General features: G+C 42.0%; 1 protein-coding gene across 4 annotated transcripts in view; it reads left to right on the top strand.

Annotated features, from left to right (window-relative positions):
• Positions 1 to 4,088, top strand: part of SIDT1 (SID1 transmembrane family member 1) — a 112,824-nt gene extending 108,736 nt beyond the window's left edge. For 3 of the 4 annotated variants that reach the window (XM_047875147.1, XM_047875143.1, XM_047875145.1), the window contains 2 exons: positions 608 to 721; positions 2,124 to 4,088. In XM_047875147.1, coding sequence (XP_047731103.1) covers positions 608 to 721; positions 2,124 to 2,186 — 177 coding nt within the window. In that variant the 3' untranslated portion in view covers positions 2,187 to 4,088. The remainder of the gene's footprint in view (positions 1 to 607; positions 722 to 2,123) is intronic. The other variant, XM_047875146.1, reaches the window with a different exon arrangement.
• Positions 4,089 to 14,442: the final 10,354 nt, after the last annotated feature.

The raw sequence follows: 14,442 nt of genomic DNA, 5'->3' as shown, positions 1-14,442 counted from the left end.
CCCAGCTGCAGGTGTTTATAAATCCATTGCATAGATGGGAAAACTGAGGCCTAGGAAATAAGTGATACATTGAGTAGCAGAAAGGAAGCCTCAGCTCTCCATCACAATCAATTTTAGAACATTTGTTATCACTCCAGAAAGAAAGCCTGCCCACTAGGAGTCGCTCTCCGTTTCTCCCTAAACCACCAGCCATAGGCAACCACTAATCTATCTTTGGTCTCTATAGATCTGCCTGTTCTGGACATTTCATACACATGGAATCATACCATATGTGGTCTTGAAGTCTAGCTTATCCATTCATCCATGTGGTAGCATATATTGGTACTTCATGTCTTTTTAATTGCTGAATAATTTTCCATCGTATGCATGAAGCACATTTTACCTATCATCAGTTGAGGGACATTTAGATTGTTTCCACTCTTTGGCTCTTATGAGTGTGGCCGCTGTGAACGTTGTGTACAAGTTTTCGTGTGGACTAATGTTTTCTTGGAAGCTAACTTTTTGAGCCGGGCATCCAATAGCATTTTTGTGGCTTTCTGGACGCTCAGCCCTCTAAACAGTTGAACTGTAGGAGTGCTCACCCACATTTTGCCTCACCTTCCTCCAGGGAACCCCAGCCGAATCCCGGGAGAAGAACCGGGAGTGTATCCTGCTCGATTTCTTTGATGACCATGACATCTGGCACTTCCTCTCTGCCACAGCCCTGTTTTTCTCATTCTTGGTGAGTTTACAATACCTGTCTGTCAATTTCTTCTCTCTTCACATCCTGTACTTTCTTCCCCTGCGTTCCTTACTTTTTTGTATTTCTAACTTCTCTTTCTAATTCCTCATTATAATTTAATATACAGATTCTTTTATATCTTTTTTCACATTATATCCTTCAGTTAGATCTTTATTTTCATTTTCCTTTTACTCTCCAATATTTCAAGATACAGAGTTAACAAAATGATTTTCCTTAAATGGCACAACATTTGGACTGAATCGGTTATTAGAACTCACATGCCCAGAATCGCCCCAGGAATCACTTCTGGCACTCATTCAAATTTCAGTAACATTAGATTCTTCCTTCTTGTGCTCACATTCCTCCTCCTCTTCCAGTCTCACTGAATATCCCACAAATATTTTATAAGTTTCTGGAGCGGCTGGGGATAGCAGCCAGGTCTCTTGCTTCTAACCAGTCTGTCCCAGATCTCTCCTGTAATCCTTCCATTTCTTGTGGCCCAAACACCTTCCCAGAAGCTATGCATACTCTAACAATGGATGATCACTGCTGGCTTCCTTTCATCCTAATTTAGACTTTTCCAAATTAAAAGTCCGCTGTGCCTGTGCACAGGTAGCAAGCAACAACACTGGGAGACCTGTGCTCCCAGCACTGCTCACGGTGAGCGGGCTCTGCCGCCACACGGCCTCGAGAGTGGAGCGGGGCTGCCCCCTCGTGGCCAGCTGGGGAAGTTCAACAATCTGTATAAACCTCACTCCTCGTGACGTGTAGTTTTGATGAACAACACCTTCATGAGAGAGACAGAGACCACAAAAGTGGAGTGAAAGTTTCCATGTGAAGAGAGTGGTGGCAGAGGGAACTGAAAATGGAGGCGGAGTATACATTGCTTGTATAGCAATACTCTATGCAACAAGATTTCCTTTCCTCTAGATCTTGGGCCACATGTCCCCTTTTAAGTAATGACTTCCCTGGCCACCCCATCAGCACTTTTTTTCAACCTTTCCCTACCCCATACTTCCTATACTCCCTCCGTAGTTTAATTTTTGTTACTATTTTCATTACATATTATTATCTAGTACACTGGACTTTGCACACATCACTAACATGGCTGTATTGTCCCCATTTGCTTCATGTCTGAAGCTCTCTCAAATGTAAGCTCCAGGAAGGTAGGGAGTTTTGTCTCTGGCATCTAGAATAGCACATAATAGGCCCTTGGTACACATCGGAATTAATAGATGAACTAGGTGATCATAATTGCCCATGTAGAGCACAGCACTGCAGACAGCCACAGAGGACAGGAAGGCGCTTGTGCTGTCAACCCAGGTGAGTCTCAGAGAGGAAGCTGGGTTTACTGTGGCTGTGACCATGCACTGCTTTCATTCCTCCGCCCCTCCCATTCCAGGTTTTGTTAACCCTGGATGATGACCTGGACGTGGTTCGGAGGGACCAGATCCCTGTCTTCTGAGCCTCCAGCACTAAGAAAGGGAGGGGGAGCAATCGATCTCGGTGCTGTTTCATGAAAATACAGGGACCGCAGCAAAGTCACCACTGCCAAATGCCCCACTCACCTTGTCAGGTCAACTTGGTGTGCGCTCACACAGGGAGGACAGGGGCAGGAGGGAGATTCAAACCTGCAAGAAGGGAGGCGGAGGGGAAGCCACGGGTCTGGACAGAGGCAATCCCTGAAGAGTCTAGAGACACCCATCCCCTTGTGTTTGCAGCCCTGAGCTAAACGTGGACACAAGCTGCATCCAAGTCAACTCTGTCTTGGGACCCCTCCCGCCCTCCTCTGAGACTCGACGGCAAGGACAGAGTGATGCTGCCCTCTTCTGTCCAGCTGCCTTCAGGCCCGGAGAGGCCAGCAGCTCAGATCTCCTGCCCAGACACTTTTTAGATGGGCCCCCTTCGCACCCCCACGATATCTGCTGCTTGACACATCCCAGAGCACCAGCTCACTTCTCCAGAGTCCAGGGGTGATACAGCTCCTCAGAGTCTGGTGGAGGGCTGAACCCACGCCCTAGGGCTTAGTAGGACCAGCTAGTCACCCCCTTGGAAGGAACGCTGTATGCGTCCCCCAGGTTCCTGACCCCATTAGAAGGGCTCTGGATTGGGCTTTGTCACGCACTCGTCCTAACAGGTAACTGTTCCCAGGACCAAGGCTTGGGTGCTCACCTACTTGTTAGTGTCTTCATGCCACCGCTGTGTGTTGACCCCACAACTCAGGCTCTACTTTCCTGGGTTAGGCCCCGGCAGCTCCAAAACTCTTCTAGCAGCAGAAGGAGTGAGAGAACTCTCACCAGCTCCAAAAACTCTTCTAGCAGCAGAAGGAGTGAGAGAAATGACCGACAGGGCTAAGAGACTGGTGACATCAGCCTCCAGCAAACAGACCTCACCCTAAGGAAGCGGGTGCCTAGAGCACATGCAGCAAAGCTGAAATTGCCTCCTCGAGCGTCCAATTCTAACAGCTCGATTCTGTGCCCATGTCACCTGTGGGGAATAAATAATTGTTCAAACCAGGGATGCTGCATTGGGGGTCCTCTGCCACTGACCAAGCCCCTTACCTGTCACTTGAGGCAGGTTAGGGCCTCCAGATTTTCTCTCTGAAGTTCTCTAGAAGTAACTCTCAGGATGAACACATTTTACTCATCCTCTTGAGTTGCAAAGAGCAAGCTGATTGAGGATTGCTTCTTGGTTGCACCGGATTCTCATTCTCTCGCCAGTAAGGTGCTGCAAAGCCCACTTCACTGCCACCGTCTGACATCTCTACCCCTGCCACGCCCCATTTGGACCACGCACCCGTGGTACCTGGAGGAAGATGTAATCAGAAAAGAGACATATGAATGTGCACCCTATATATATTTGCCTGTGAAGTTGAAGTCACCTGTCACCTCTGCTTTCCTGATCGTTCATTAGGGAAATGGATCAGGCGTCCTTTTTGTTTAAAAAAGTATTACTCTGTCTCTAAAATATTTGTATAATGTTCAAAGTCACATTGCAGAAGTTTCAATAGCAAAGTTTCCCGGATTTTAAAAACACAAAGATGCTTTTAATGAAACTTTTTGTGATTTTCTTTTCTAAAATGTTCCCAAACCTATCATTGCTTTTCTACTATTCTTCCTTCCTTAAAAACTGTTGGCTTCCATAGGCTATATAAAGGCCACCTATAAAAATAGTTGTGATAGTCTAACATCTAAAACAAATTTCGAATCCATTTAATAATGGCTCATTTGACCTAATTCTTTTATTTTAATGCACTGATGGCTTCAATCAAAAAAAAAAAAAAGGTGCACTAAGGAAATGTGGACAAAGTCTGTTCGAGTGGCCCTGTGGCCCAAAGTGAATAAATTGTGAGATGCGTTACCTGGTCCAGCAGCTTGTTTGGAAATGTATCTGTGGGAATGGGGAGGGGGCTCTGAACTGTGTTGTACTGCGGTGTTCTTGACCGTTTATTCCCATCATGTCTATATTATGCTGTAAACTCACACACTGTGGTCAGTTCCCTTCTCTGCAGCAGGACTAAAAACCCAGACCAAGCCTGCTCCTACAACTATCAATTCTAAATGTAGTTGTTGCTACTTCTCTCTACAGTACGAATGTCATGGCTGGAGGACATGAGAAAATTGTCCGACTGCATCCGTGGTTGATAGGAATGCCGGGGTGGAGGGGGGCAGCCTCCCAGCTGAATGATCCCTTGTCCCTGTGTAGAACAATGCCCACGCAACTTTTGTCTGTGCTCGTGGACTTCGCTCTTTAAAGAGAAGGGAAGATTAATCTGAAAGCCAAGTTCAGCCAGAGGGTAACCGGAGAAAACAGCCACTGTGAAGAGGTTTTTGGCAGACAAGGCACAGAAGTAATAGGAGTAGGTCAGCTGGAGCAGGACTGAGATGTGGCAGCCAGGGGAGCAAAGCTGTGCGCATAAAAAAATGACCTCTTCACACCTCTGACGAATGCTGGAGAGGCAAGTCCACCTGTTGACGTTGGATGGTTGAGGGATTAGCCTGATTTTATTTTAGCAGCAGGAGAAGCCAGTGGAAAACCAGAGTCTATCTGGGGAAGGGACTTTCCATGACTGAAGGAGATCACCAAGCCAGCTCCTGGTGCAAAGAAAGTGGCAGCTGCTTCCTTTGTAGCTCTGAGCAGCCACCAGAATGTTCTGTGAGATCACAAAATGCCTGTGTCGGTAAATCAAATAACATCCAAAATGTTTCTCATTCTGGGAGATAGTCTCTCTGTGTAAAACTTAGGGGAAAGGGAGAAACAGAGATAAACACTATTCACAGAAGGAACAGGGGAGCCTGGAAAGATTCTTGAGTCAGATTTTTATCCAAGTATGTTCACGTGCTCACTGTGTGACCTCAGGCAAGTTGCTGGAACACTCTGATCCTTGCCTAACACATCCACTTGACAGTACATTAGGGGACAAAAGTAGAGACGTGCAGAGCACCAGGAGTAGTGCCAGGACAGAGAAGATTGTCACCCCGTCCCTCTTGAATCCCACGGGGTGGGCAGGGCAAGAGCGGGTCTCTCCACTGTGCTGGCATCTCTCTCCTCTAGAGGCTCTCCATTGAAATCTGCTGTCCTGTTTCCTGTCCTCAGTTCCAGGAGGCCCTGAAGGGTTTGGGAGGCCTCTTCACCTTCAAAGATACTGCCCAGAGTTCTCAAACCTCCTAGTCCCAGTGTCCCCCCACCCACCCCACCCTTTATGGCTGCATGTCACTGCCTCTGGCCCTTAATACTCTTACCCCAACCCAGATGAAAAATCACTACCAAATCTAGGGCCAAGTGGAAAATCTGGCTGTGTAGGTCACACCTCATTACCGCCATCTCTGCCCTGGGAATCTCAAAGAAAACCTGAATTTTCTCCCTTTCTCGAGTAGCTGTTACTACTGTGGTTCAGCAAAAGCCACAGCAAATGTTTCCCCGCCCCTCCCTACCCCCTCCCAAATATTCTGTAGAGAAAGCCTGGATGTTCAGCCTGCATGAAGATGGGAAACAAATCTGGCTCCAGAAAGAAGCAGGGGAATGTCCCTCAGGTTTTGAAATGACTAATATCCCTGATGAAACTAAGGAAAGGCATTGTGAGTAAAGATACAATCTGCCTCTGCCTGAAGCAATGGAAAACCCTTGATTCTGCCCAGTCTATGGTAGGTGTTTTTGTTGTTGTTTTTAACGCTGTTTGGTGGAGGCAACACGTATTGCGTAACTAGGTTTTAACGTCTCCTCAATATTAAAGCACCATTGTCAAGGAGGTAAAGTGCCTGTCAAATCTTCGGCCTTAACACACATGAATTCAAAAAAAGTTTCACAGGAGTCAAAGATCAGCCTTCACCATGAGTTTCTAAAAGGCCATAGTAATAGTTTTGCTTGGATGGGACTCTTCTGTAAGAAGAGACCCCTGCTCTATGAACTCCAAGGCAGGACTTATTACACTTTTCCTTGACGTGTGGTCTGGCTATTCTCATTGAAACACAAAGAAGGCTAAGTGGTTACCATTGTTCACACAGAAGTCCCCTTTACTCCCCAATCTTAGGGAAATGGACTCTGCCCTCTTCCTAAATATCCCTGGATTAAGAGATTTCATAACTTTTCCTGAACTTCGAATTTTAAAAAAATTCCTTGGCTCTATCCTACATCCTTTTCATTGCCTTAGAGTTTCTGTCATCTCAGGATTTACCCGTTTCTCTGGAGATGAACAATAATTAACCACCATATTTTAACATAGAATGGCCTTGAAGTCATATCACATCTCAGTCAAGGGCTAAATAAAGTCTAGGTGTTTTATCTCTTGTTCAGCAGTATAGTTTTGATTTAGCAAATAAGAGATTGAAACAGTGAAAGATGTTCAAGTCAGGACAAGAGAAGACTGACACCCAATCGTAGTATGGCTTTCTTCTGGCCTCTCATCTACCCTATGTTCTAACATTCTTCTTGAATTAGGACTCTAAGTCATTTAAACAGAAGATAATCCAAAATAATTCAGAGGATGTCTATTTTACGAGGCTATAACATTGCCATCACAGAAAAGAGCTGATTTGCACTTTATGATTTTTATTATGTCACCTATCCGAGCCTTTCATAAGTAAGGTTCAGTACCCGGTACTAGGCAGGTCCCTTCGAGGAAGAGCACAAATTCAGACCTGAGGTTGACTCTGCTTCTCTCTCAACCTAGGATACTTGATAAAGTAACCTACTTTTTTAGGGGATCCATTTCTCTTTTAACCTCTCCTTCCTTACCACTTCTCTGTCCACTTCTCTGTCCGTTTACACAGAATCAGAAATACGGCTTCTGCTAACGGTTAATCAAGAAATATTTGGGCCAGCTCCACAAGGAGCAGGACCCAGCAATGCGCAAAAGGCACACAATTTCTTCCGTCACAGGATCTGTGGTCCAAAAAGGAAGATGGACATGAAGCACATCATCATAATGTGTTCATTTTAAGTGGGCAAAGAGCTCCAAGAAGAGAGTGGCATTCCGAGAATCTTATCATTAGGCGCAGAGCAGAAAAAAGTCCAAATAGGTACCAGCAATTTTTATCCCCATGTGTGAAGCCCTAAACTTGCTGCTGATACAACATAGCATCTCAAATTCTTGGAAAGGATACTTGCTGGGTCTCCAGAAGAGATGTTTTCGGAGGTGTAGGCTTTCTCCCTCTATGGTTCCCAGTCTTACCACACAAACAAATAAAATAATTAGAGGGGACTTTCTCAGGATCAGAGAGGTGGGTGCTATTCTCAGCGACGGGTAACTTGGAAGGAAGAGGCTTATTGCTAAAACTACACCAAAGATGTCTGAGAATTCCAAGTTGGCTTGTGGGTGCTAGAACAATGTAATGCATAGGTAGATGAAGCATGAAAGAGAAGGGAAACTGAGAATGAGGCAGGAATAAGGTATGTAAACCTGGAAGACCCAGCTGAGATTCAGTCAAAGGTCAGGTTCAAGCAGTAGTATCCTCTGAAAGCAGAAGCGGAAGGCAACAGATGACAGCCTGAACCATCCCTAAAAACTATATATGGGGAGATACAAGAGGCTTTACACAAAAGGGTAAATTGAAGCTTGGTTGGGATGTGGAGGGGAAGATAGCTGCTGCTTTGTGTCATGAAGAAAGAGAAAGTTGTTTACCTGGTAATGGTGTTGGTGGCTCACATGATGGATAGAACTTACTGGACCATCATTTTAGGGAACACCTTGTAAGAAGGGATGGAGAAGGACTGGGCCCAAGTAGGAGGTTCACGTTTTGATGTAGTACATTTGTGGGTTTGATGTTATTTACTTGTTTTCAGGCCGAGTGAAAGCAAAATGAAAGAGACCCCCGGGCTCCACCGGGTTGAGACTACAGGACTGGACAATATTTTAAAATACCACACTTGGACTAAGAGGGAAGCCCACAGCCTACAGGACTCTCACAGCCTGCCCTGTCATGCCCAGAAGAGGAGAATAATTGTGTCTTTCCCAGATAAAAGGAGAGAAGTCAGAAAAATTGAGAGGTACCTTGATGACCACCTCCAATTTTTCATAAGAAAAATTAAAGTCCCAATTTTGATCTTAGCAGAGAACAGAGATCCAGAAAGAGAGAGAGAGTTGGGGTGGGGATCATCTCAATCCATCCTTGAACAAACAAAAACTGCTCCAACTCCCTAATTCTGAGGAATTGCAACAACCCGTCCCTGCTGGAGGACAAACAGGGCACTGAGCTTTTCGATCTGCCCTTTTAGTAGGGTCTTCCTGTTGGAAACTGTTGTCCTCAGTTCCCATCTCTGACCCGTAGAACATTAAAGTCAGCAGAATTGATCATTAAAACAGCAAACATTTGTCATCAGGCATTCTGTCAAGGGTTTTGTATGCATTACCATATTTAATCTTGAACCACCCAACCCCACGAAGTAGGCACTGTTAGGACATTTGCCGCATGGAGAAACTGACACTTAAAGAAGTCACTGTTCACTAGATGAAGTGGCTGCTGCAGAAAGCTGGATTGACAGTCAGAAGGAGTAGCCTAGGTAACGAGACCGGAGAAAAGAGAAGACGGATTATGTTGTAAGGAAAGGTCAACTCTTACTTACTCATGTATCTATACATGCAAAACAGAGCCTAAAATTATATCACTATTGAACAGATTAACAAAAATTGAAAGTTTCAGCAAAATTCAGAAGATATGTTTCTGTTATATAAACATGAATAACAATGAAACTGATAAAATCATGGCTTTGGATCACTTTGACTCTATAAAGCTGGAACAGCTGGATCCATGTGGAGACTGTTGCTTCAGTCTCTAAGCTTGTAAAAGTTAAGAACCAAAGTCCTTTTTCTAAATTCAATGATTGTCCTTGGCAAAGGGCTACACGTCCAAAGATTCATTTTAAATTAAAATATATGTAGCATGAGGTGTCAGGTTTCCACTGGGAGCCTGCTGCTCCAGAAACAAAATTAACAATGGAGAGAAAGTACAGGGATATAATCCTAGGTTTTTATTTCCTAAAAAACATTCACAGATTCGGGGTGCCTGGGTGGCTCAGTTGATTAAGCGTCTGACTTCGGCTCAGGTCGTGATCTCCCGGTTCGTGGGTTTGAGCCCCATGTTGGGCTCTATGCTGACAGCTCAGAGACTGGAGCCTGCTTCGGATTCTGTTGTCTCCCTCTCTCTCTGCCCCTCCCCCACTTACACTCTTTGTCCCAAAAATAAATAAACATTAAAAAAAAATTCGCAGATTAAAAAAATCGTCAAGGCAAAAAGTCTTCCAAAGCTACCTCTAAGACTGATCTCTGCTGGTCCAATAGATCAAGTAGAATCTACCACTAGCGTCAATGGCTGGCCCATCCTCATACTTGGTGACTGTGCCCAGCTGTCCCCTCATATAAGGGAGTGATTTCATCCTGATGAATTGAGGCAGAGGAACCAGCCTCCATTGAACTGAGGAATTACAATTCTCCGTTTGAAGTATAATGATAATAGTGGTAAATGTTTTTAAATGTGTCCAGAAATAAGACAAAAAAGAACATGACTTGGTTTGAAACACTGATATACTAACCAATTTTCTTCTCCTATACTAAGCTATCTGTTGGGTTTATATATATATATATATATATATATATACACACACACATATATATATATGTGTATATATATATGTGTATATATATATATATATATATACACATATATATGTATATATATAGTGTGTGTCATAATATATATTTTATATATATATATTTATATTTAATGTGAATTTGCACATCCGTCACTCAGCAGCATTTAAAAAAAATAGGATTTAGTTTAATCGAATCATGAGTTCCCAGAAAACTTCCCTGAAGCAGTAAGTTCTCCACTACCAAAATTTGGCTTCAGCCTCTTTCCAAACCACAGATCTGAATATGATTAAACAATGTACAAAAACAAAACCAGACCTGCCCAGCACAAACTTAGTTAAAAGCTGGATTTTCGTATCTCCCCCCAAATCTGCAGCTTACCTGATAATGTGAAAAATTAAGTGGCACATTGATACCAGTTTAACCAACCTACCAGACTTCTGAACTTATGTAGGTAGCAAATTAACATTATCTCCTTAATTTCCAACAGAAAGAAGGAGAGGTCAAAGGGGCTGTTGACATTGACCAAGAAACTGAATTCTAGTGTTCCCTGCATTTCAGTCTCCTGGATAGGGGAGATGGAAATGAGGATTTTCATAAAAAATAATTGCCTCTTTACATTCAAATGTTCCTTTGCAACTGTGTGAAAACACTTTCAAATATCAAACCTCATTTGTCCCTCATGTCGGCCCTGTGAGGCAGGATAGATAATGTTCCAACAAATAAACGAAGATGCAAAGAAATTATACGACTTGCCCAAAGTCACATAGCCGGGCAACAGGAGCCAGATACAAAACAGTGGCATCGTTTTTTCTTTTTCTAAAGAGTGACAGTAAAATAGCTTTTAGATTTTACCAATTCTAGAAATTCATCAAGAGAAACTAACATCAGTTCAGACTTCCATAGATAATTTTTTCTTAACCTTTTTATTTAGGGACGTATAAACTATGTTCAGTAAGGCATGTATGTGCACACATACACACCAATGTAAACACCACCCACACTGAGATAGAAAACATTTCCCATATCCTTGTGCCTGTCCCGAGTTAAATCCCCACCCCAGAGGTAACCACTCTTCTGGCTTTGCTCCTTATAGGTTAATTTTGCCTGTTCTTGAACTACACATTCATGGAATTATGCAGTAGATACTCCTTTTTGTCTGGCTTCTTTCATTCAATATAATGTCTGTGAGATTCATCCATGTGTATTAGTACCTTCTTTTTGTGAGTATATAGCATTTCTTTACCCATTCCCCTACTGATGGATGTTTGGGTCATTTCCAGTTTTTGGCTGCTGTAAAAAAAAAAAAAAAAGCTTCTGTGAACATTCTTATACATGTCCATTGTGAACTCACACAAACATTACTTCCAGGCTATATACAGAGTGCACTATGGAATTGCTGAGTCATGGGGTAAGTCTTTTTTTTTTTTTTTAATGTTTTATTTATTTTTTTGAAAGAGAGCGAGCGCGCAAGCATTGGAGGGGCAGAGAGAAAGGGGGACAGAGGATCCCAAGCAGACTCCACACTGACAGCAGTGAGCCCACGTGAGGCTCAAACTCATGAACCATGAGATCATGACCCGAGCCGAAGTCAGAGGCTTAACCCACTGAACCACCTAAGTGCCCTGGGGTTGGTAAGTCTTCAGTTGTTGATTTTTTTTTTCTTTTCTTAAGTTTGTTTATTTTCTTGGTAATCTCTACACCCAACATGGGGCCCAAATTCACTACCCTGAGATGAAGACTTGCACCCCATCAGCGGAGTCAGCCAGGTGCCCCTGGTAAATCTTTTAATTTTAGAGGATAGTGCCAACAGTCTTCCAAGGTGGTTATACCAATTTATGCCTTCATCAGCACCATAGGAGAGTTCCAATTATTCTGTATCTTTGCCAACACTTGACATTTGTCAGTTCTTTCCATTATCTTCCTTCTGTGTGAGGAGTAACAGTATCTCATTGTATTTTATTTCTCATTTCTTTCAAGGTGACTGAAGTTGAGCACCTTTTCATAAACTTCTTGGTCATTTATGTAAAGACTTTTTTCAAATTCTTTGCCAATGTTTCAAATCAGCTTATGAGTCTTTTTCTTTTTGATATATAATCTTTGCCAGTGTGTGAGTTGCTGATGAAAAACTCTCAATTTTAATGAAGTCTCAAGTAACAATTTTTTATAGATATGGCCAGACAATATTTCCTATGGTTTCTTCTAGAACATTAGCTCTCAGATTTTGTGGTCTCAGGACCTATGTACACTCCTACCGATTATTGAGGACCCCAAAGAGGTTTTATTTCTGAGTTACACCTATCAATATTTGCCGTTACAGAAATAAAAATTGAAAATTTACAAATAGGTAACAATAAGCTCATTACATGACACAAAGAACATATTTCATGAAAAATAACTATATCTTCCAAAACAACAACAAAAAATACTTGTGAGAATAGTAGCAGTGTTCCACATCTTTGTAAATCTATTTAATGTCTGGCTTCCTAGAAGATTGCTGGATTCTCCTAATAATTTCTTCCTTCACTCTGCTGAAGTATGTGTTTTGCTTGAAGTATGTATGTGAAGGAAATCTAGCCTTACAGAAATACGTAGTTGGAAAGGGGAGTAGTCTTTCCAGACAACTGTAGATATTCTTCTTTTATACTCCACCAAAACTCAACAAATGGTAGTTTCCCAAAGATTAGTTGCAATGTGGAATTTGAAGTTATCATCAGTGAACATTTCATGTATTGCAGCATTAAAATCTATTGTTCTAGCTTGCAATTTTTTAAAATGTTCATCTATTTTTGAGATGGAGAAACCGAGCACAAGCGGGGGAGGGGCAGAGAGAGAGAAAGGCACAGAATCCAAAGCAGTCTCCAGGTTCTGAGCTGCCAACACAAAGCCTGACGTGGGGCTCAAACTCATAAACCGCAAGGTCATAACCTGAGCCGAAGTCGGTCACTTGACCAACTGAGCCACCCAGGCGCCCCAGTCTAGCCTGCAATTTGAATGGATCATTTTATCCATGCACGGTTTTGTAACAGCATCCTTTGGTCGTTTGGAAAATCTTGGCTCACTGAATTGTGGAAATCTTTCAAACATTTGCACATTTAATTATGTATACATATGTAAAATATGTATACTGGGGCACCTGGGTGGCTCAGTTTGTTAAGCATATGGCTCCTGATTTCAGCTCAGATTTAAAAAGAAAAAACGTGTGTGTGTGTGTGTGTGTGTGTGTGTGTGTATACACACACACATATATATAAACACACACACATATATATAAACATATATATATATTATTGTTTATATATAAACATATATTATTGTTTATATATATAAAATACATATATATGTATTATGTTTATATATATATATAACATATATATAAAATAATTCATTGATACTACCACTGACTTCATCAGAAAGTCCTTAATGGAAACCTTTCAAACTTACAGTACTGGATATAGTGATGAGCTCATTTCATTAATTTTTGAGAATGCCAAATAATCAGAGATTTCAATAATTCTTTCAGCTAAAACTAGTATTCCATGAAGAAAGCCACTATTTCATTCCATAATCCACACACTAGTAACTTTTCCTACCACAACCACCATACTTTGGTTTCTAGCAGAAGCGCATTATGTTTGTTTTCCGTGTGCTCATAGAATACTACATATTAATGCAATGTTTAAAAAGAATATTAAGGGGCGCCTCGGTGGCTCAGTCGGTTAAGCAGCCAACTTCGGCTCAGGTCATGATCTCGCGGTTTGTGAGTTCAAGCCCCACATCAGGCTCTGTGCTGACAGCTCAGAGCCTGAAGCCTGTTTCGGATTCTGTGTCTCCTTCTCTCTGACCCTCCCCCATTCATGCTCTATCTCTCTCTGTCTCAAAAATAAATAAACCTTAAAAAAAATTTTTTAAAGAATATTAAGAGGAAGTGTACTCATGACCCAAGTTTTAACAAAAGTATTAATCTGTACTGCTTAATCAAGAACATTCTGAAATGAAATCGGTTTTTTTTAACTGTAAGTTTATGATGATTAAAAGTACAATGACTCAATGTAATCCCTATCAAAATATCAACAGCATTTTTCACAGAACCAGAGCAAATAATACTAAAATTTGTACAGAACCACAAAAGACCCTGAACAGCCAAAGCAATCTTGAAAAAGAACAAAGTTAAACGTATCACAATTCCAGATTTCAAGAAATACCACAAAGCTGTAATAATCAAAACAGTATAGTACTGGCACAAAAATCAACACATAGATCAATGGAACAGAATAGGGAGCCCAGAAATAAACCCAGCTTATATGGTCAACTAATCTACGACAAAGGAGGCAAGAATATACCAGGAGGAAGAGACAGTCTCTTCAATAAATGGTGCCAAGAAAACTGGACAGCTACATGCAAAAGAATGAAACAACCACTTTCCAACACCATGTACAAAAATAAACCCAAAATGCATTAAAGACCTACGTGTGAGACCTGAAACCATAAAAATCCTAGAAGAGAAGACAGGCAGTAATTTCCCTGATACAGGCCATAGCAACATTTTCTGAAGTCAAGAAAAACAAAAGCAAAAATAAGCTATGGGGACCACATCAAAATAAAAATCTTTTTCACAGAGAAGGAAACTATCAAC

The sequence above is a fragment of the Prionailurus viverrinus genome, chromosome C2, assembly GCF_022837055.1.
Source record: "Prionailurus viverrinus isolate Anna chromosome C2, UM_Priviv_1.0, whole genome shotgun sequence".
Taxonomy (NCBI): domain Eukaryota; kingdom Metazoa; phylum Chordata; class Mammalia; order Carnivora; family Felidae; genus Prionailurus; species Prionailurus viverrinus.
This window is presented reverse-complemented; position numbering and strand designations above follow the sequence as displayed.